This window comes from Myxocyprinus asiaticus, chromosome 48 (assembly GCF_019703515.2).
Source record: "Myxocyprinus asiaticus isolate MX2 ecotype Aquarium Trade chromosome 48, UBuf_Myxa_2, whole genome shotgun sequence".
NCBI lineage: Eukaryota > Metazoa > Chordata > Actinopteri > Cypriniformes > Catostomidae > Myxocyprinus > Myxocyprinus asiaticus.
In genome coordinates, this window is record NC_059391.1 from 23,746,357 (window position 1) to 23,770,885 (window position 24,529).

Below are 24,529 nucleotides of genomic sequence, written 5' to 3' on the forward strand. Positions count from 1 at the left end.
TTATAGAGCAGAAACACATGGCAACAAAATCACAACTTTCCTGGATGAAATTAATGAAAAAAGATACGCAGATCTCTCTCTTTTCATCTCTATTCCCTTTTCATACTTAAAGGGATAGTTCGCCCAAAACTGATTTAATAAATTCTGTTATTATTTACTCACCCTCATGTCGTTTCAACCCAGTATTATTATTTTTTCTTCTTCTAGGGAACACAAAAGGAGATGTTAGACAGAATTTTAGCCTCAGTCACCATTCACTTTCATTGCATCTTTTGTTCCATACAATGAAAGTGAAAGGTGACTGAGGCTGGGGGTGGGGGTGGGGGGGGGGAGAGATTCTCTCTCTGTGGGAATCTCTCTTCATGGGGTATTTGTGTGTTTTTTTTTTTTTTTTTTTGGTGATGCTGGATCAGTCTTGGATTTTGTATTAGGATTGTAAGAGAAAATTGATGCGGCTGTACCTTTGCAGAAGGTGTGTGTGTGTGTGTGTGTGTGTGTGTGTGTCAGAGAGAGAGATGGCAGGTCTTGTGTGCAGGTGCTGGAGTTAATGACTGTTTCCCTCTGGAGTGTTAGACCAAATGAACTTATGCAGCAGGTAGGATAGGGCTCCTTTGGAATAGCACTATAATATATCACCTTTCTTTGTACGTGTGTGTGTGTGTGTGTGTGTGTGTGTGTGTGTGTCTGTCTGTCCACAGGTGTTCAGAGACTACTATCATTTCCAGCACAAGGGTGTGGTGAAGAGATCTTTGTCCAGTCATCGTGGGGTTCATGTCCGACTACACGCCGAGCCAAAGGTAAAGACAAACCATATGCAAAGTTACACATACAAACACAACTGTACACACAACTCACATAGAGGAGATAAGATGAGAGGGGTGGAGACTAGATAAAGAGATGAGAAGAGAGGAGATGAGATGAGACAAAACAAGAGGAAACAAGATAAGATGGAAAGGGAGGAGGAAAGATTAGGAGATGAGGCAAGGAGAGAACAGAGGAGACAAGAAGAGAGATGATATGAGGAGAGAACAGAGGAGAAAAAAAGAGATGAGAAAAACGAGAGGGGAGGAGATGATATGAGAAGACGAGACAAGAAAATCAAAAGAGAGGAGAATGAGATGAGATGTGAGGGGAGTAGGGGAGACCAGTGATGAGGAGGCAAGAAGAGATGAGACGAGAGGAGATAAGGAGAGAACGGAGGAGACCAGATGTAGAGGAGATTAAACGAGAAGAAACAAGAGGGAGACAAGACAAGGAAATGAAAATAGAGGAGAAAAAATGAGAGAAAATGAAAGGAGGAGAGAAGAGGGGAGAAGATGAGAAAAAAGGAGAGGAGAGGAGATCGTTAGCATACCAGGACACAGTGGTTTGGCCAAAGTCTCGGATGGTTGACTGGATGTGTTATTGGTATGGAATGTAAGTGTGTGCTGAGGCGTTTTTGATGTATGTGCGTCTGGTGTTACTGAAGTGTAAGACCCTGGCTCTGCTGATAAGTTATCTGAGAGCAGCAAAGGCTTCCCGTGCAACTGCATATCTGGGCCATTGGCTGCAGGCTTCCATAGATCGCCCACTGACAAGCCTCTTATCTTCACTCTCTGAAGCTTCAGCCGCTAGTTAAAGCTCACTGCACTCTCCGGAGATCAACTACACGACTAATACCGATGCCTTCCTAGACCCCACCTGCCCACCAGACACCAGTGAAAGAGACCAGATGACTCTAAACACAGATTCATGACAGAAGAGAGCGAAAGAGACGCAGTGAGAGAGATACAAGCTGGATTATTTCTCCCTTGTGCATTGGCCTCTATTTATGCAAGGCTAACAGCATCAGTGTTCCGCTCTGAGCCCATTTCTGTTGCATCGGTTCAGGCTTTCTAGTTGCCAGAGTTGGCGTAAGCCTCACACATACTATACATATACACAACCAACACACTCACAGCCTGCTCTGCATTCCGGGGTCAGCTTGGTCTATGCTAATGAGGTAGATTTATGAAGGCAGCCACTCGTAAGCACATTCCCTCAAGCGAGGTTCCCCAACAGAATAAATGCTAAATTTAATGCCGGTACTTTTCTTCCCTCCCCTCGCTCACTCGCCAGAATTTAATTCACTCACAAAGTCAAACTCAACTGTGGAGAAGTTTTCCGTCGAACGAAGGGCAGCAAGACCTGAAAGGAACAGGAAAATGTATTCCTCCAAATCTGCCCTGACCTTGCTCTACATTTGCTGTTTTTGTGATAAATTTAGCCCGGTGTCTGCATTACTGCAAAACAAGGACGTAAGTGACAATTCACTCAAAGGAATTGTGAGTGTTTGTGTGTGTGGTGATTGTGTGATTCTCTCGTCTTTCAGCAGAACATTATGTTATGAGAGCCTGCACCACAAAACCGTACCGCCACAAGGCTAGGGTGTTCTGAGAGGTTTGTAGTAGAGTTGAGGTACTCGAGTCCGAGTCACGAGTCACAATCTTAATGGACATGGACATAGACTCGGATTCATTTTTACTCAAGCCTTTAGAACTCTGGATTTTTTCAGAGTCCAGCCGAGTCCATGGCATTTGTGATGCAATGACAAACAAACAAGCGAACAAATAAAATAACATAGGGTGACCATACATCCTCTTTTCACCGGACATGTCCTCTTTTTCAGACCTGAAAAAAGTGTCCGACCGGGATTTCAAAATTGCCTCTAAATGTCCAGGATTTGGCTTTGTCTTCATAATGATGTGCTCTCTACAGTTAGTACGATCATACATTGTGTATTTGATGCTGCACATCAGTTTTCACGCGTATATGTCCTTACGTGTGATTATTCTGGCTGAGAGCAGCAGCGTGCACTCTTTCAAAGTACTTTCTCTCTCGCCCGCGCGCGTGCTGTATGTGTGTGCGTGAAAGAGATCGCCACATGTGCTCTGCCACTCTCTTCCAGAAATATCAATAACGTAAGTACACTTTTGAAAGTACGTTCCCCAACTCTGCAAATTATTAAATAGGACAAATGTTTTATCAGACTCACGTTACTATGCAAAGCTATTTCTTACTGAAAATGTTGACTATATCGAGACAAAATCAAATATGCTAGGGATCAGGGATATTTAAACTAATATGATGGATGAAATAGACCAAGGAAATTGTACAGCTTTGTAGTGCAACCTCTGTTTGTTACCTGTAAAGCTGGCACTTGCGTTTCAATGGCAACAAAGTCAGAAAATACAATGAAGAACACAAGTGAGGGGAGAAGTCTCTATTCACCTGTTATCCATACTAAATATAATGTGAAAAGAACAACACGTCAGCTCAAGGAGAGTTTGTCATAAAAAAAAATGTATCTTAAATTTAGGGATGTAGGCTACACCTGGACACAGCAGGAGGACTGAAAAGTGTGAAGGTATCTGATTTTATTTTCTGTTTAATTTTATGGGCATTATTAAATGTTTTAATATTACCATTTATTAAATGTATTAAACACATTAAATGTATTTAATTAATTACATTACATGTATTTCACCCATAATTTTAGATAAAACTAAACTAAATTGAAAGGACAAATTGAAAATGAAGTAGAAAAAAAACTAAATTAAAATTTGAAATAATAATAACTCTGGTTATAATGACTAACACAGCTTTCATTTTCTTTAGTCTATGTTTGAGTGGAGGGGAAAAATCAACAAATAATTGAAAAAGTCAACAGGACAGTTTTGTCTTCAAAACGCCTAAAGCATATGCTTTCACTCTGAAACCCATTTGAAGTTTGTTCAGCAGGATACTAATAAAATGTGAATATTAAATGCACTAGAGGTGTTTTTGTTGCATTTATATTGACAAATTGTTTTTCTTAGCTGTGAAGGTTAAAATAAGCTTAAAATGTTGATGTTGAGTTTACGGTTACAATTTGAATTCAGATTCATGGATAGATTCATTTGGACTCAGACTTGGACTCAGCCTGTTATGGACTCGGTCTTGAGTACGACTCGGCCACTTTTGGACTGGGACTCGATTGTTTAAAGACTCGGACATGAGTAAGGTGGACTTGAACCCAACTCTGGTTTGTAGCACATTGCTATATGGTTGATAGGGTGTTGTGGGTGGTTGCTAGGTTGTTGCTTACTGGCAGAAGTCAAAAGATCAGCCCAACTCCTAGTTCACCCAAGATTCTAGTCAATTAATATGGCTCAGGTTTCTCCTTCAGTATAAACCAATGGGAGGTTTTTGTTAGTTTTATCAACTGCGGAACAGTGCGTGCAGTCATCCGAAATGAAATATGGCTTGAACGTGCACTATAAGTTGTGCAGCATTTCATATCCACGTGAACGCGACCATTGAAGTGCACCCGTGAAGCAGGTTTGATAAAGTCAGGTGAGGGAGCATTTCAGTATAAACAACAGTTCCATTCACTCCAAACACCACACAACATTACGACAAGCACTATAAGTGAACAAACCAGAACTCTCAAAAATCCCTTTTCTGCCCTGCCAGCTAGACTAAAACAGTAATGCAATAAACTAATTCTTCATATTTCATCTTCTTATTCCGACTAAAACCCGTTTTGGGGTGTGTATTACATCTGTGTGCATCATACTGTAATTTGTTTTTCAAATGTGAGGATATTTCATTTACTTGCAACTATGTGCCTAAAAACAGATAGCTGCAAGTTTTTAATAACCATAAGATACAATGCCATATTTCGGCAGGTTCTTAATCATAATCATATTTTGGAGTCAACAAAATTAATAGGCCTCTCAATTTTTTAATTTGCAGAAATGTTCTTTGTAGCTTTTATTTCCTGTCATAATGTAATGCATTCAGCCTTAATCCCATCTCTTAAGAAAAGAAGAAAAAGTACAATTCAAATTTTTGATATCACAACAGGAAAACAGTTTTAATGTCAAATAAAAGTAAGTAGGCTAAATGCATTTACTATGCAAAAACATTTTACAGCATTGTTTAAATAATCCTATTACATTTGGCAGTCCATGGTAACACTGAGTGAAATCCAGGACAATGTATAGCCTAAGTCTATGATAAGAAATATCTTTAATATCTTCTTTGTCACAAAACAATATCCTACTTCATAGTATTACATCATGCCATTGTATCTTCATCTCTCAAAAACTGCACAGAACTACTGTGTGTTCAATGTGAGGAGATGTGCTCTTCTTAGAGAGACAGTAACCGTGTTTTAAGAGACGCTTACATTTAGTCGTTTAGCAGACATTTTATCCAAAGTGACTCACAAATGAGAGAGAGACTTACATAATGCATCAATTATGTGCATTGTGCAAGTACAGGACACTTGATCATTTTAATTTTAGAGTTCTGTGTGTTTTGCAGTATTAATATTTCATTTTAAAATAATACAGTTTGATATATGCAACGTTTACCTTTGGCCCACTGCCCTCAATCAAGTTTGATTTTTGGCCCTTCATAGAAAAGTTTGGGCACCTCCGAATTAAGGTATCAATCATGTACATGGCACAAACATTGTTGGACGTGTTATGCGGCAAAGTTTAATATTTAGGCTTAGGGATTTGTTCAGGTCTCTAAACCTGGGTATGAGCAATAATAAGAGTGATGCTTGCCATCAAGGTTTTATGGCAAGAGGTTTTATTCACTTTTATATTGAAGGATATTACTTTTTCTGGTCATGCTTGTTGGCTCATGTGTTAAACAGCACACACTCACAGCATTTACTTTCCCAAATCACCACCAACCCACCCATCCATTAGCTATCCATAAGAGATGGTTCATTTTCTTCCTGACCAAAATTAAAAATTACAACCTCCGAGCACGTGTAACTATGTAAATATGGCTTTGCACTGAGACACCACTCTGGTCTTCAGGTGTCACTTCCAAGAAATACGATTCCTCTAACCCAATATCTGAGGGATGCTTACTGAAAACTCTGGGAAACTGTTAGGATTGGCTTGTTTCTTTAAAGAAAATAAGAGAGTTTGAGTTGAAAAGAAACAGGAGTGAGAAAGAGGGGAGAGGAACTGTTTAATCGGTTGGATCTCTGGTTGTCCCCCGTAAACTGAAAAATGAATCCAGAATAGGAGACTAGAGTTCCAATGGAATATTAACATTTAACTTGGAAACAAATAAAATGCATAATTTCTTCCTACAATCTTCCTCTGTGTAAAGCGTTATAATACATATGTATTGTTACGGAGCATTTTGCATTTACAACGCATGTTTAAGCAAACAGGACCATGGATGACCCGCACTCCGCGCACTTTCTGAGATGGTCTGCATTCATTGGGAGTGCCCATTGGAAGATTTAAATTGTACATTTCATGGCATTCTAGTATTTGTTACAATTCCCTTATTTGAAAGGCAATATGAGATTTGAATTTAACATGCATAATGATCACTGTTTTCTCAAATAATTGTGATTAGATCGAATAATCACAATAAGCCAATTATTTAACGGAGTGTCTATTTGCACCCTGGTTTAAATAGCATCTGCCACACAGCGAAGCTATATGAACCCTAATAGTCTTGTGGAACCACAGAAATGTATGACAGATAGACAATAGATGTTGCTGCAATGGCGTGGGGTGTAAAGACATTGTGTGAAAGTGTAGTGTTGCCCTAGCGACCGTGGTGTGAAGCCGCACTCTTTTTCACATCCGATTTCCTGTTTCCACTCTTAATATTTCCTTTAATACTATTTCAAATAATAGATACAAATTTATATAAATGTTGATTTCATCACAGTGATTTGGTCAAGGTGAATGTCTAGGAGTGCAGAGAAGGGTTTGATCTGGAGGCGGGGTCTATCGATCGCATTTGTTCCCACAGCTCGGCATCGCTTGTGTGTACAATTCGTCACTGTAGTACCATAGTAATATTGTAGTAACCATGTTTTTTTTTTTGGCAGAAACCATAGTTTTAATGCAATTAACCATGGTGTTCTACAGTAATATTGTGGTAATATGGTAACCGTGGTTAATTTTGTGATTACTGTCAATTTACAAAAAATATCATGGTGAAACCTTGGTTACTGTAGTAAAAGGTAAGGTTAAGGTTAGGTTTAGGGGTTAATGTAGTGTGTCTGTGGGACTCTAAATAAACAAAACACACTGCAGTGATGCCCATACTATATGTTAGTATTTAAATATGGGTGCAAATAGTATTTGACACTATTTGCACCAGGGTTGGGGTGCAAAGGACATCTGCCACTATTTGCACTGGGGTGTAACTAGCATATACCATTATTTGCACCAGGGTGCAACAGCATCTGCCATTATTTAATTTCAACAAATCTAATGCACACACATATTCATACAAAATTAATCATACATGCACTAACACACTCACATACTCAGCTAAATAAACTGCTATATAACACAGCAGATTGAATAGAACAGTGCATATAAGTGTGAAATTTTGATATTTTTAGAGTATGGACAGCCATGTAGAGGGGCATACACAGTCACAGTTAAAGGTGAAGACAGCTATGAGTGTGATTTACAAGGATATAGGTGTGTAGCATTAAATGCTTGTGTGTATTTGCAGGTGATTTGGGCTGAGCAGCAGATTGCCAAGCGAAGAGACAAGAGAGACATTCACATTGAACCAACAGATCCAAAATTCCCTCAGCAGTGGTACCTGGTATGTAGAAAAGCTTGTGTGTGAGTGTTTATTTTGTGGTTGTACTTCAGGCTTTGTAATGCAAAATGTCTTAAGTGCTTCTACTGGGGAGAGACGTCTTCCCTTGATCTGTGAGATTTGACATTCTCTCAGAATCTTTCCCAGTCATCCATTCTAAATTCCTATGTCACTCACAGACATCTGAATTAAAACGGTCTTTTGTGTGTGTGTGTGTGTGTGTGTGTGTGTGTGTGTGTGTGTGTGTGTGTGTGTGTGTGTTTTGACAGTCTCTTAAAGACAACAGGACCCTGTTTAGCCGGTTAATAAATGTGCCTGGTCTTAAAGGAAAATTCTGTCACCATTTACACACCCTCATGTTGTTTTCTAATCCGTATGACTTTTCTCTCCTCTGCAGAACACAAAAAGAGACATTTTTAAGGCTTTTTCAAGCATGAAAAAAGGATGCAAAAGTATCATAAAAAGTAGTCATTGTAACTTATGCCTTAAGAAGACTTGAAATATGATGCACATGATAGGTTTTGGTGAGAAACAACACGAAATTTAATTTATTATTCAGTAAAAATCATGACATCTATTGCTGTATTTAGGTTTCTCTAGTAATCCTTGGATTTGTACACCCACATCTAAAGCAAAGTGAGTAATGTATTGATTGTCACATTCAACAGCAGAGAAGAGACAACATTATATTAACCTTTGCCATGTCTTCTTTAATTGTTTAAGTAATAACAGATTCAGAATTAAACAAATAATTGAGTTTATACAAAGCTTAATAATATAATAAAATTATTATGTGTACACTGCGTAGGTGTACTGAATGTATGAACATGCAGTATTATATGTGTGCTTGTCTTTGTTTTTACATGTTTGTTTATGTGTATGGCTGCTTTTTAAACTCTGCTCTGTATGCAGTGCATGAGCCTGAAGTTCAAAACATTAATATGTGAACCGAACGACCAAAGAGCATTGTGGGTTGTGAATGACAACGCATATGCCAGAGCTGCCATTCTGCATCAGCATGCTAATCTGTTAAAGTCTCCTCCCTTCCACAACCCCTTTTCAACCACATCTGTACTATACGCATTTCTGTGTCAAAGATTACACACACGCACACGCACACACTCTTTGTGCTTTTATAGTGAAGAATGGAGATTGCATCACTGTTGACAAGGGAATGAATGCCTTTTAAGTTGTTTACTCTGAAGGAGCAGCACAGAAATGCAAGCAGTTTGATTATTTCAGTTTATTCTTATGATTATCTATTTTTCAGGAGAGAGAAGGATGTGAAAAGGGGCAGTTACCCGAAGACATGCCAATTAAAGTTTTTCAGTGTGTTACTGCACCCAATTTCCACATTTAGCCAATGTTTATGGTTGTCTTTCCACATTGAAGAAAAGATTCAGCTGTGATGTTATAACAGATGGTGTTGAACATAAAGAAAAGTGTAAGGAAATGAAAGAGCGGGAGAGAACTACAGTTTCCTCGCTGAGGGAATAGTTGAGTAATAAGGAATGAGTTTCCGCACCTTGTTGGGATCATCCTGCCACCAATCTGCCATATGGGAGGAAAAACTGTGTGACTATGCGTGAGCAGTCATCTTTTATTAGTTTTAGCTCCTGTGGCTGAGCTTTCCTCTGTGACAAGAGTAAAATATCAGTGTGTAAGTGTGTGTGTGTGTGGAAAGTTCTGCAGGTGAGCATTGCCATACTGGGAGGTCTCATTCGATTTGTGTGACTCGGTTAACTTACCCCCCAAAATGGCTCAAGGGTCTCATGTTCCAGACAGTATCCTGCGTCCTGCGCATCTGTGCCGCCCACAAGAGCTTCACAGAGTCTTTCTCTGCTTCAGGGGTTGTTTCTTCATAAAAGTGCTAAAGAATAATTTCCTGTTTTTCCAGACTTCTTACTTAGCTCCAGTAAATTTGCTGGTAAAATCTGTTTAATGAATTTGTGAAGAAAATCTTCTTTTTTCCTTGCAGTATAACCCCAGTCATGGAGATCTGAATGTGAAGGAGGCCTGGTCTCAGGGCTTCACAGGAAGAGGAGTGGTTGTAACCATTCTGGATGACGGCATTGAGAAAGATCACCCTGATCTCGCAAGAAACTTTGTGAGTCATCCCATCCTTAACCGTTAAAGGAATATATCTGGTTCAATACAAGTTAAGCTCGATCAACAGCATTTGCTGCATAATGTTAAAAAATAATTTCAAATAGCCCCTCATTTATTAAAAAAAGCAGTTACAATAAGGCACTTACAGTACAATGGAAGTGAACGGGGCCAGTCCATAAACATTAAAATACACATTCTTGCAAAAGTATAGCCACAAGGCATAAACATTATACAAGTTAACTTGGTTTTATTGTGATAAAATCACTCACTAACCCTGTCTGTGTAAAGTTATATCAATAACAGGATTAAAGGGTTTCTTTGTCATGACAACGAAGTTGTAGTATTTGATAAAACCTTACAAGGATAAGGTTAGTAAGCATTTTATCACACTAAAATCATGTTCAGTTTATAATGTTTAAGTCTTGTGGCTGTACTTTTGAAATGATGTGTGTTTTAATTTTTATGGACTGGCCCCATTCACTTCCATTGTAAGTGCTTTACTGTAACTGCAATTTTAACAAATGGGCAAAAATATGTTTGGGTGGAAACCAACATTATGCTGTAAATGCTATTGATTGAGCTTAACGTGTATTGAACCCAGAACATTCCTTCAAAAGAGCAAGAACATAAAGATATGCTATTTTCCAAAACGAATACATTTTCATGTTCGTCTTCAAAATATTACCTTCAAAGTATTATCTATAATATAAACTTTTTAAGGTTAAAAACTAAGCAGACTTTTGGTGAATTTGATGAATTCTGTAGACTTTTATGAACATTCATAGGCTCTGCCCTCTTTAGTGGATTTATTAATTGTCAAGTTCCGTTGAATGTATTTGCTGGTTCAAAACCTAATGAGCTGCTCTACATAAAGTGTTTTTGGGCATCATTGGTGCTTTCGAACATTCCTATGATTCACATGATTCCCCTTTACTGTACCTCTACCTCTACTCTGTTGCAGGTTGGCAGCTCACCAGGTTTTGAAACATAGATGTTGTGTATCCAAGCAGGGGAATTTTTTTTAAATATATTTCCAGTGACAGCACAGAATTGATGGTTGAGTGAAATATGATCCCTCTGACTGATTTTATGGTTTGTTTTAAGGATCCTGATGCAAGTTATGATGTGAATGACAGAGATCCAGACCCTCAGCCCAGATATACACAGCTGAATGATAACAGGTAAGAATCTTTGTCTCTCCTTGCTGTTCCTATCAGTACATCCACAGCAGGGTTGATTGATACAGTATGTTGGGCTGCAACAAACATGCCATATTGTAGCAGTTTTTTTATTGTCATTTTTGTTTTAGATTCTTCTAGGTACACAAGCGTGGAAGCCAACTTCTTTCCTACTATGAACATTTATACTGTAAACTCCGGCTGTGTTTCAAAGCCTATTAAGCTGCCTGCCTTGGCACAGGTTTCCACAATTTATCAAGAAATTATTAAATGCCTGGAAAAGTCATGAAAATTTACAAAATCCTAATAAGGTCATAGAACTTTTCAGCAATGTTTTCTAGTTATGTTCAGCTCTAAAATATTTAATCATCTAGAAACTGCTCTGTGTGAGTGCAATCTCTATACAAATTATCCTTAAAAACCCTTCATGATTTAGAAATTCATTGGTCAAAAAGTGTGGGAACCCTGTAGACAGCCCATCTCATTTTAAAAAAACAGCCCATGTTGTCTGTGGTTTATAGATTTAACCTGTGGTGTACTGAGAGTAACTGCATTGCATTAGTGTTTTGTTGGGGTTATTAAGTGGTTTGGAACCACATCGTTCATTGGTTTGAATGCAGTCAGCAAATCACCTGCAGTTCAGAGACGGACCACTGTGTATTGTGTGTATTTAGAAAAGAGAAAGGGAAGAGCAAATAGAGAGGCTTTTACTTCAATCTCAGCAGATTTGTCTCCTGAAAAACAGACCACAATAATCTCACATGTGTCTCCTCTAGAGTTTCAGAATCTCAACAGTATCTCAAACTGTGCTCACATTCGCCAACTTATCGAAGTCTGTAAGGTATTTCAGTATTAGCTCAAATATTTCTCATCAACTTATTCCAAAACCAAATTATGAGCTGTGCTATCCACATTAATTTTAATAGTTCTATACTCTTGCTGTATTTAACCATTCTCATTTAGTCTCTTTCATGTCTATTGTTTATAGTTTCAGGAGAAACATCTGAGATAAAGTTGATTCTCAAATGAAACATGATTGAGAACTCCATTGAGTCTCCTGAGCTATGTGAGAACAAACTTTCTGGGTACCTCTGAGTACCACAAGCTACTACCTATCTGTCTTTTGTCTTGCCACTATTTACTCCTCCTGTCTTCCTCTCTTTCTTTTCTCCCCCTCTACCTCTGTGAATCAGATGAGATTAAATTCACCACACAGACTTTTGGGTGTTTACTCTTTTCTCTTTGATAGACCCTTTTCTACTTGTGGCCACTCACTGACTGCATTAAGTGTCACAAGTTCAACCCTAATGGAAGGAGAACCATCCCCTCCCTTTAACCCCTGGACCGCTTCCTCATCCCTCCATTCTGAAATCTCCCAGCAACCCATCGTTCTGCTGTTAGATTGTCAAGGGGATTTGCTTCAAATCTCTTGCACTCTGGGCTTCTTGCCAGAACCTTTTCTCTCTGTTACTTTCTCTCTGTTTTATTCTGGTCGAAATCTCGCACCAGAACGTTGGCGAGGAAATTCTCCAAATTCGGTATCCCATCAGAACAGTGCAGCTTACATAGTCGCGGAAGCAAATCTTCTTTAACGAATCTGTTAACAGCGCCACAGTCATTTCTAAGCACATCACTCAGCTACTATTGTGTGGAAGTTACTGTCTTCACTCCTGCTAAAACCCAAGGCAGCTACTTAAAGTGTGACAACCGTTCTGTGGCAACAGTGGAGTCATAACAAGCATTCGTAATGCTCTCAGTGCCTAGATGCACGCAGATTACAATCAATAAGCGGAGTGTGAAAAAAATGGAGTGGAATCCATCCTCCGGTTCTGCTACACCTCAGCAAATGAGAAGTGGGATGCATCTTGAACACTTCTACTGTTAAGATCATTATTTTGAACTGAATCAGTTTTGAGTCCATGAAATGAGAGGCAAAATGCTGTCAGTGTCAATAGCCTGAAACCGTGAGACAGGCTCAGAGAGCTAAACTGAGGACAGATTATTTCAGAGGGATTTATTCCTTTTAGAGGAAAGAGGAGGCAAAGTAATAAGCATTATGGATGCGCAACAAAATTATATGTTGTATTCATAAATAAATGAGAAACCAAGAAACAGGCTTCTGTTGTGAAAGGCATCTTGTTTTGCTTTGAGACTGCAAAATCTTGAAATGAATAGGAGCCTCAGCTATTGAGCGAAGCACATGGTTGAGTCATAAAACATATTCATTGGGATTAAATGGGAGATGGTGCCAGTGTTCTCAGGTTAGCATTCACACATCTTTTAAAAATAAAATGCTTTTTTTATTTAGCTGTGTTTCTGGGCACTTTTAACACTAAAGTTTTAGGAAGTAAATTCTCGTTAAAACATTTTTTACACACTAGATTATTCACTAAATTTTTTTTATTTTTTATTTGTCTAATAACAATGTACAAAAATGTATGTACATGCATCACAGGAGATTTATGTTATGTTTGTAATTTTTTCTGGATGTCATGAAAATCCCCACCACAGCGCCATTTCCACCACATCTCAAATTCTGTATTGTGTTCAATAAAATTGGGACAGTGATGGAAATTACATTTTAACATTTAAAAAAAAAAAAGATAGATGATAATTTCCACCACAGTGTCATTTAAAAAAAATGTTTAAATCATGCTCAATTTATCTGGATTTGACTTTTTTTTTTTTTTTTTTTGTTATTAAAAGTTTTTGATTCCATATATATATATATGTATATATATGTATGTGTATATATATATATATATATATAAATAAAATAATAAAAAAAATAACAGAATATTTGGAATCACATTATATTATTTACAACTCTTCCTCCCGAATATTAACCACCCCACCCCACCACCCAACACAGACAGATATCCCAGTGGTCAAATACAACTGACAAAGACACACAAACAGACAATAAAACAGAAGAAAATATTTAGAAATACATTTAAAAAAAGTATATGTTCAAAAACAAAAAGGCTACAAAATACACATTTAAAACAACACGTCTCCCTCCACTGCCCCTCCCCGAGAGCCCTCCAAAAAGGCCAAATAGCTGCCCCACCTCCTGATGAACATATCCATGTTGCCTAGCCTTCTATATGACAACTCTTCCCAAGCTGCCACCCTGCCCATCTCCTCGCACCACTCACGAAACAAGGGGGCTCCAGCTGACTTCCATCCTCTAAGGATAACCTGTCTGCCCACCACAACACCGGCCAGGATCCAATTCTTCATGTACTTATCTCCTACATCAATGACCGCCCAGTCACCCAAAATACAGAGCCTGGGGCAAAAGGTGATCCGAGTACCCATAAAATTTTGGACCCTAAACCAGAACTCCTGTATCTTACAACACCCCCAAAAAACATGGGTGGTGTCTCCATCTTCTGAATGGCATCGCCAGCAGGTGGGTGTGTTCTTAAGACCAAGCCTATACAATTTAGAAGGGGTCCAATAAAGTCTATGTAGAATCTTAAATTGCATAAGGCGCACCCTTGCATCTCTAGATGCAGACTTTATGTTTTTAAGAATCCTAGCCCACACTCCCTCCTCCAAAAACAAATTTAAATCTTCCTCCCATAATATTTTGAGGGAATTTAAAGCTCCGTCCCCCAGACTCTGAATTACCAGGGAGTAATACACTGATGCCTCATGACCTTTTCTAAAAGCAGTAATCACCACTCCCAGAGTATCTGCTGCACTAGGGGGGTGCGTGCCACTCCCAAAAACAGTGCAGAGTGGGTTATGCAGCTGTAAATACTTATAAAATTGAGATCTGGGAATCCCAAAATTTTGAACCAAATTTTCAAAAGGTCTCATATAGTGTATTAACCCTCTGGGGTCTGAGGATGTTTTGGGCCCTGGAGAAGTTTTGACATGCCTTGACATTTTTGCTTTTTTTCATAAACTCATAAAAAGAATACATATGCGAGCAACATGTATTACATGTTTGTATTTTTTTTTTTAAATAACGTTTGTGTGGTTTTTGAAAAAACAAACATTTTAAGTCACTGAAATATAGCCATATAACACATACTAAACATTTGTTCACAAGACTTTGGGGACTGGATCTTGTAGCCTAGAGTTTTTGCTATAAAATGATGTGAAAACCATCCTGATCACTCATTCATACAAAACAATATAGTCATTTAACTTTTGTAAGACACTTTTAGTGTTAGAAAGGCCATATGCGTGGAGGCGTGGATGATCACGAATATTGATGCGATTCACACCTGAGGAGACAAAGACCCCTCCCCTGACAGAGAATGAATGTTTGTAGCTTATTCACAAAATCAAGTTTAAGTTAAAAGAAGTAATCTGACTATACATTTTCTTTACATAAAGACTACTTTAGACCTACACTACCATTTAAAAGTTTTAGATCAGTAAGATTTTTTAAAGTTTTTAAAAGAAGTCATCTTCTGCTCACCAAGGCTGCATTTATTTGATCCAAAATACAGCAAAAACAGTGATATTGTGAAATATTTTTACAATTTAAAATAACTTTTCTATTTGAATATATTGTAAAATGCAATTTATTCCTGTGATCAAAGCTGAATTTTCAGCATCATTACTGCAGTCTTCAGTGTCACTTCAAGCACAAGCTTCGTTGATGATAATGAGGCAGCATAAACACTAGTTAAAATATAATCTAAACATTCATATTATTTTTATATCATATTACATATCATATTTATATCATACAGCATACAATTTAAATACCTGCTTTAGCCGAAACAACATTTAAATGTAAGTAAAACTTGCATATTACAATACTCTGAATCCTGGCTGGCAAGTCTGGAAATAGTCCAACTAGTAAAATATATTCATGTTTATATAAAATAGCATGTCAACTAATGTAAGTAAAACTAAATGACTTACTCATCCGAAATTGTATCCTCAGCTGGATCAAGACACTCTTCAAAATGCAAACATTCATCATCGGAGTCCCGCTCTTCTTCTGAGGAAAATGTGAACTCTTCGTCACTATCCAGGACCATCTGTGGAGCTTCCTCACCTGTGTAGCGTGCCATCTTCCAAACGCGCAGGAAAGTGCATGAATCGGATGATGAACTTGATGTTTTTTAAGGCACTGTTGGGGCGTTTACCATTTGCATAGACTGCATCAGCACATTATCGTATGAATAGCGCCCTCTGCTGGTGGGTGTGATCTCATTAGAGATAATGAGCTGAGCCAGGAGAAACTGTACATCGCTTTGTTTCATACAGATTACACTGCAGGAGAATATTTGTTTTAAATTTGAATTGTTTTATTTAAAAGTAGACATTTTAGCATTTAGCTTTCTTTAGACATATGTTTCATGTTTGTCTGATAAGTATTCGCGAGTTTCAGTTCATTTTTGTGAGGTGTTTCAGAAAGATGCTTGCGGAGACAGAGACGGCTGAAAGCGCTCCCTGTTTATTTTCTTTATTTTACAAAAGCACAAGGTTTTGTTGTTATTGTGAGTGTACACAAATAAAAGTAGACACTTTATGGTTTCTAATGATGTCTTACACTTATCTGTATGCCCAAAAATGTTGGAGTATTTTAAGTTGTTTCCACTGTTATGCGGAAAAAAATCCAGCAGGACGCGCCGGCGCGTCCGTCGACCCCAGAGGGTTAACCCCCCTCACAATCCTATCTGGCCAACAGAAAGGGGACTTATTAATGCATAGTTTAGGGTTCTGCCATATGCTCGAGGCTTTGTTTAAATAAATATCTGAATTAAACACTCTGGACACTTGTCCATATCGAGTGTAAATGCAAAATAACGGGGTGTGACTTAACTTCTCCAATTATTTTGATCGAAAGGCTTTGCAGAGGTGAGATAGGGGCAAGAGCTTCCTTTTCAATACAAAACCAGGGAGGGGCTCTCTCAGGTGGAAGCGACCAATGAGCCAAATGTCTGAGACTGAATGCATAATAATAAAACAAAATCTTGGGTAGGCCTAACCCACCTTTGTCAATCAGCCTATGTAACTTATTGAAATTTAACCTGGCACGCTTACCATTCCAAATGAAGGACTTCGCTATGCTATCAAATTGCTTGAAATAAGAGAGGGGGACATCTATAGGGAGAGATTGTAACAGGTAGTTGAATTTTGGAATACAATTCATTTTAATTACATTAACCTTCCCAATCATCGATAAGTGTTATGAAGCCCACCTGTCCACATCATTCGAAAACCTTTTTATTAAGGGATCAAAATTAACTCTGAATAAATCAGACAAATTTGCTGGGAATAAAATGCCCAAATACTTAATGCCCTGTTTGGGCCACTGGAAGGCGCCCGGCTGGAAGGCCGTTCTTGGACAGTACGCTGTCAGAGCCAAAGCTTCAGATTTAGACCAATTGACTCTGTATCCTGAAATAAATTAATAATTCTGTGGAGGCAAAGCATAGATCTAGTGGGGTCGGAGACGAATAATAAAATATAGTCTGCGTAAAGCAGAAGCTTATGCGCCACACCTCCCGCAATCACCCCTGGAAAATCATCCTCCTTTCTTATCGCAGCTGCTAATGGTTCCAGGGCAAGACAGAACAATAATGGGGAAAGAGGGCAACCCTGCTGAGTGCCCCTATTCAGAGTAAAATAATCTGGCCCCGGAGCTTTGCCAGTAGGTAGGGACTTAATTACCTTGTCAAGCTCCTCCAAGGTTATCTCAGAATCAAGAGTTTTTTTGCTCAGTCGTCAGTTTAGGAAGATCTAATGGTTCCACAAAGTTTCTAATATCTTCATCAGTAGACGAAAACGTGGAACTATAAAGATCAAGGTAGAACTCTTTAAAGGCATTATTAATATAAATGGCCGAGGCAAAAATGTCACCACCAGCAAATTTCACTGAGGGAATGGTAGAAAGAGACACTCTGCTTTATATATCTAGCCAAAAGCTTCCCTGCTTTGACCCCCGACTCAAAGTATGACGGTCTTGCCCTGAATAACCAAAACTCCACTTTCCACGGCAAAATAGTATTATATTTCAATTGGGTCAATTCTCTGAGGCCATCAGATGACATACGGTGCTTCAGCTCTGCCTCTGCACTTTTAATATTTCCTTCCAACTCCACGAGTTCTCGTGCCTTGGATTTTTTGATGAACGAGGTATACTGTATGATCCGGCCCCTAAGAACCGCCTTAAGTGCCTCCCAAGCCACGCCCACAGAGGATGCTGAGGACCAGTTGGTCTCCATATAAACATTGATTTCAGTCTTTAACATTTGTTGGAAATCAGGATTTTGCAAAAGGGATACATTAAGGCGCCAACTATATGATTTATTTTTCTCTATATGTGGCAACATCTCTAAACTTTCCAACTGAGCAATCAACAACAGATGAAATGAGGGATTTGGATATAAAAAAAAAAAAAAAATCTATTCTAGAATAAATCTTATGGACTGTTGAAAAATATTTATAGTCCCTACCAGATGGGTTCAAAAGTCTCCAAATGTCTGTAAGACCAAGATTTTTACACATCCTGTGAAGCGTCAATGTTGCTCTAGGGGGTTTACACACTTTTGCTTCACTATGATCAAGGACCATCAAAAGATTAAAGTCTCCTCCCAATATTATATCATGAGGGGTGCCAGTGGTTTGCAACATCCCTTCAAGATCTATAAAGAAGCCCTGATCATCAGCGTTAGGTGCGTAAATATTAGCCAAAATCAGACTTTGCCCCTGAATTCCTGCTAAATCAATAATGACTCTCCCTAATTTATCTTTAATCTGTTTGAGACATTTGAATTGTAAATGTTTAGTTACCAATGCAATGACTCCCTTGCTCTTACTTGAGCCCGCACTAAAGAAAACATGTCCACCCCATATCTTCCCAAATTTTTCAGCTTCTTGCGGGGAAACACTATATCATTGAAGAATCACTTTATCATATTTCTTACGTTTAAGAAAAGAAATAACCTTCCTTCTTTTTATGGGGTGCCCCAACCCATTCACATTCCATGTTGAGAGAGATAGTACGCTCATATTAACATTTGGCATTTTGATATAATAGAAAAAATTTATTGTGTGCCAAAAACAAAATTATGAAGACCACATTTCAACATTAATGCAACAATAAAACCCCGAACTTCCCCCCGAACAAAACAAACAGAAAAAAGAAAAACGTGCATATTAACCCTGCGCACGAAAGTGCCAACCGGCGTCAATCCCTCTAAACTCAAAGAGTCCATGTACGCCTACGAGACCCCCTTTGACAACTTTGCCATCGGATTGCTCAATTTTGCCTCACAAATTTGTAAGGCAAAATTACATAACATCAAATATTTTGTAAAATAAACCCAGTCAATAGGCAGAATAAACACAGAGAACGTGTAGACTCATTCACAGAACTGTCTCGAAGGTGTGTTCCTTCACAAAACAAATTCCAGACGATATAAAGCCGTTCAGTTTCGTCGGACAGACAAACAAATCTTCAGTGAGCCAGCTGATGAGTGCAGCAGATGACGTAATCATTCCAATGTCTCACGAAAATACTTCATAAATCATACTCCAGTCAACAGGAGGCATAAGCACAAGGAACTGACAGATTCATCCATAACTGTCCCGAAGTAATGTTATTTAACAAAACAAGCTCCAACCGCTAGACGGAACCAGCACAAAGGAAACGAAACACGCATCCCGGTTCCTCGGATGGTTAAGAGTCAGTTCATTCATAAAAGTATATCCCATGACTTACACAGTCTGCCATTTTATAAAAGACATCCTTTGTGTGGGCATGTAGATATTTTGCAGTTATCGGTAGTCTATTCTCAATCTGGACGGGAACTTCATTGTAAAAATGATCTTCCGTCAATGCAATAGGTTCTTTAAGGAAAAGTGTTAATCCACAAAACAAACTTCAGCCACTCGGCGGAGCCAACGCAAAAAGAAACAAAATGGCGCCCAGCTTGCTCCGAAAGCCAGAGTATGTACAATGAGTCAATCCACTCACAAGAAAAACACCCAATGGTTACTCACCCATTGTTTCAATAAAAGACATTGCCTGATTGGGACATGTAAATACTTTGCAGCCGTCCTTGGTGTTTATTCTCAGTTTGGCAGGGAACATCAGTGCAAAAGCAATCTTCTGCTGATGTAAGAGTTTCTTGCATTCCTTGAACCGATCACGTTTCACTCTTGTTGAGTTCGCAAAGTCCAGAAACAAGAAAATATTGTGATTCTTCCAAAAAAGCTTTCCTTTGCTCCTCGCCTGGCACAACATGAGATCTTTATCGGATGATCTCAAAAATTTGGCCAGGATTGATCGGGGCCTGTCTCCCTCAGCAGATCTGCGAGCCGGGACTCTGTGAGCTCGCTCGATTTCCAGTTTATGGCCTGTTATGTCGAGCAGACTCTGGAAAAGCTCGTCTAGGAATTTCACCATATCTCTGCCCTCCTCATGCTCAGGAATTCCCACAATTCGAACGTTATTCCTGCGGCTTCTATTCTCAAAATCTTCAAGCTTTTCAAGAACACGTTCCAAATCAACTTTGGTCACGGGAGAATTAGTGGCTAATTCCCTCTCTGATGACTCCAAATAATCGATTCTTCTCTCAACATATGTCAATCTTGTGACTAACTCAGAGAGTTTTTTTCCATCACCGTAATTGATCGACGTATTACAGCGAGATCCTCCAAGTCCACAAGTACCTTCGTCAACATCACCAACATGTTGGACAGTTGACGCTGGATTCCTTCTCCCACCGCGCCATCCAAATCGAGTCCCTGGTCCACAGGCCTGTCTGGGCTCTTGAACCCGTAAGTGTCTTTTAATGTCTCCAGAGCCTGATGATTTTGACTTCTTTGCCATGTTTACCTCAAACAGCAAATGTGTAGCTGGGTGTATTGAATTTCACCAGATTATATCATGAAAATAATTTAAAAAAATTAGCAAAGCGCGCAGAGCTGTCTCTCACACGTCTGCCCTTCGCACGGCATCACCGGCCGATTCCAATTTGAATTTTTGTTAAGTTTTAAACATGGTTTTAAACATGAAATAATTTTTTATAGTTTCATATTGAAAGTCTGTGTCTGGAACAAGGCTAAAACAATAAAATCTATACATAAAAGTCAGTTTTAATGTGAACTTCATAAAAAAAAAAAAGTGAAATCTGTTCGTTTGAATAAAAATCACTCCTGGGACATAAAATTGCCTGAAGTTGAAGAAACACCTATACTGCATAAACTGACGTGACACAGGCTTCAGTGTCCACACTAAAGAGTAATTGTTAGCTTCATGGCTTTTGTTTACTGAAGAGGTTTAGAGAAGGACAGTGCAAGTCTTTGTTTTCTTGGCCACAGTTGTGTACACATGCCTTAAACAGTAACCCCATAATCAGGATTCAAGGCTTTTATACTAATATTCACTAGGTCTGGTTCATTTAGATGCCACTCTCTGCCAATGACGTATGGACATTAAAGTGCTCATTCAAATTCAGATAGAAGTAGCAGAACTGCATCCCTCATATACTGAGAGCTGGAAGGACTCTAATGTTCTGTCTCTCTCTTGGCGTCAAACCAAGGACTACAAATAAATGCACTTCCTATGGTTAAACTGCTATAACCCTAGTCACAAAATGTAAAGTCAACTTGAAATCAGAATTGACCCTGTTTACCTTCTTAATATGTGTTTGCACAATTTATCAGTGCACATTATGCACATATAATAAAGTGTTTGTCTTTGTAATCTTCTATCAAATTGTAATAATAACAGCCTTTGAAATTTCTTTCCTTTTCACTTGACGTCATCTACAGCATAGGCTGTATGGGCAGAGAAAATCATATTAACCAATAGAGTGCAACAGTCTGATTCCAGAAGTACAAATCCCTATTTATTTTCTCCTTAGGCGAACTGATTTTTAACAAGAGCTTATAACATTAATATAACATTTGTTGTTTTGTCCTAAATATGTTTTTTTAATAATAATTTTATTTATCACACATATACAGTGAAATTCTTTTTTTCCCCCCATATCCCAGCCAAGCTGGGGTCAGAGCACAGGATCAGCCATGATATGGTGCCCCTGGAGCAGATAAGGTCAAGGGCCTTGCTCAAGGGCCCAACAGTGACATCTTGGTGGTGCTGGGGCTTGAACCCCCAACCTTCTGATCAGTAACCCAAAGCCTTAACCACTGAGCCACCACTGCCCCTCTTTTGTATCAAAGTTTCTAATGTTGTGATTCACATTGGAGCTGGTTGGTTTGATTCATGACTTAGACCTCTTTTTTCAAGTGGAAAATGAATGGGAAAAATATTTGTTTTTCTCAGGCCTTTCCCCCTAGACTCCTGAAGTTTGCAGGCACTTTTAACCATTCATATTTATTTGCAGTCTTAATTGTGGTGTTTAAACTATTGAACTACGAGAATTGGTTGTAGATCAGCTTGAAGATTCTAGCATTCGTTTTTGTACAGAAATATCTAGGTCTTGTTGTCTTTATTGAGTCAATAAACGAGACCTTAAATGTGCTTCTCTTCCTTTCTCTCTTTAATTCTAATAACCTGTGTGATGGATGGAGTGTGTAAAGTGGCTGTCAGCCAGATATCTAAATAACACGTTTAGGCATAAAGCCTCTGTCTCTCTACTCAACCCCTGTCTCACGTGACCCACACCTGTCAGCCTGTCTTTCCAGCTCTGTCAGCCCTCTGGAATTGCATATAAGTGTCTGGAAATCTGCCCTACCGTCCATCACCTCACACCAGCCGGAAGGCAACTGAAGCTAGAATCTAACCATGGCAGGGACTTCAGGCCAGGGACACCGGTTCTGATTTCTGGAATGTGCCATGTTTTCTTCAGTAGATGCGTCAGAGTGTTGGCAAAGTTTTTGCCGCCACGTCTGTCTCCCTCTTATTTCTCATGCTGTTATATGGGATTCTGTCTCTCTATATTACCCTCTTTCTCTTTGTCCACTTTCTCCCTCTTCCCTTCTCATTAAGGGCATGTGGGTTTTTGAAGCACTGCCCGAGGGTTGAGTTTAGCTTGCTGGAAAACACACTAATCCTTTTTAGAGCGCTTCCTAATCCAAGCCTATTGAAGGGTGGAATTGAGGTGCTACTCTATACTAAAACACACATGGATGGATTCCATCACTCTATTCAACAGCAAACAGACTTACCATGATTTTTCAAGGGCAACTCTTTCATCTGAGCCAGGGAATTGTAAATGAATGAATCACGGAACTGAAGGGAACATAAAACAAGACAAATAGAGGACTGAAAACAAGGAGATGGACAGAATTAAAACATGTATCCACTCCGCCCCTGGTTACGGTATGGCTGCTGCACAAGTGTTGGGGAGTGACTAACTAAAACTAGTGATGCTACTAACTCAAAATATATTTTTCATTAGGATGACAACTGTTTTAAAAATTAATGTAGTAGTGTCGCATGACAAAATGGCACATCTCCATGTTTAATGTTAAATTATATTGCACAGCCTTACCTCCAAATGAGCAGATGCAGTAATCAAACATGCTCTCCTAGAATATTTCTCAAGTAGCATTGGGAAGTCTGATGCATTTCAGCAAATTGGTTGGTTTGTACAGGTTATTTTAGCTTATCATTTGTTCATATTGTTCAAAAAATGTATTCACTTATGCATACTAGTCATCACTTAGTGTTAAAGTCAATCCAAAAATGTATCATTGAACTTACGTTCTTTGTAGTATAATGTATTTTTAGTTAAATGCTGTTTTTTATCTGTGTATTTAGTATTTAATAGTTTTATTTAGTGCAGTGTTCCAGGCTACCAGCTTCTCATAACTGAAAGTAGTTAAACTACAGTCAAGCTACTCTTTTAGAAATTACTAAGAAAAAGTAGCTAACTACATTAAATCTATATTAAAATATATATCAATCAGATCACACGATAGTTGTATTTTTATGGTGACATTAAACAGTAGGGTGACAACATTACATTGAAAATAAATAAATGCTTAATAAAAAAAATTGAAATATATAAAAGAGTTGAAATATAGTAATATAGAAATATTTTGCTTAAAAAAAAAGAAGACAGTGACTTCAAAGTCTCTTTAAGGCTACGCAGGGGCGCAAGTGGATCAGTGAATCATTTATGTGGAGTAGTCTATTTACATGAACCGTCTGAACAAACTGATTCACTTAAATTAAGTAGACTTCCCTATTCTAAATAATTAATTTATAATTAATCCTTAATTTTAACTGATTCTTTTTTATGAACTGTATGAAAGAACTGATTTACTTAAATTATTTGGATTTCTTAGTTCTACTTATGAGAGAAAGAAGGATGATTTAGGTAAGCGCATTTGATATCTCCCACCGCTACTCATTGGAAAAAGTAGCTCGTTACTAAAAAAGCAAAACTGTTGTGAAAATAGCTGAACTGCTGTCACGTTACTTAAAAATGTAGTTTAGGTAGTAGCATCACTACTTTTAGTTAGTTATTCCCCAACACTGATTTAGTGTAAATTTATGGTATCAAGTTTAATGCTGATTTTGATAGAGTTTTTGTAAAAAAATAAAATAAAAAAAATATTATTATCTTAAACAGCGGTTTCAAATCACCGGCCCGCATGAGTGTTAATAGTTTATCCTCAAACCCAGCCTGCAAATTAATTTGTACTTTCTGCATTTTGTATTGATCTTTAATGTTTCC

General features: G+C 38.4%; 1 protein-coding gene across 2 annotated transcripts in view; it reads left to right on the forward strand.

The window, feature by feature from the left end:
* LOC127437293 (furin-1-like) overlaps positions 1–24,529 on the forward strand; it is a 116,366-nt gene that overhangs the window by 56,477 nt on the left and 35,360 nt on the right. For both annotated transcript variants that reach the window (XM_051692138.1, XM_051692139.1), the window contains exons 3-6: positions 699–797; positions 7,516–7,611; positions 9,587–9,715; positions 10,822–10,898. In XM_051692138.1, coding sequence (XP_051548098.1) covers positions 699–797; positions 7,516–7,611; positions 9,587–9,715; positions 10,822–10,898 — 401 coding nt within the window. The remainder of the gene's footprint in view (positions 1–698; positions 798–7,515; positions 7,612–9,586; positions 9,716–10,821; positions 10,899–24,529) is intronic.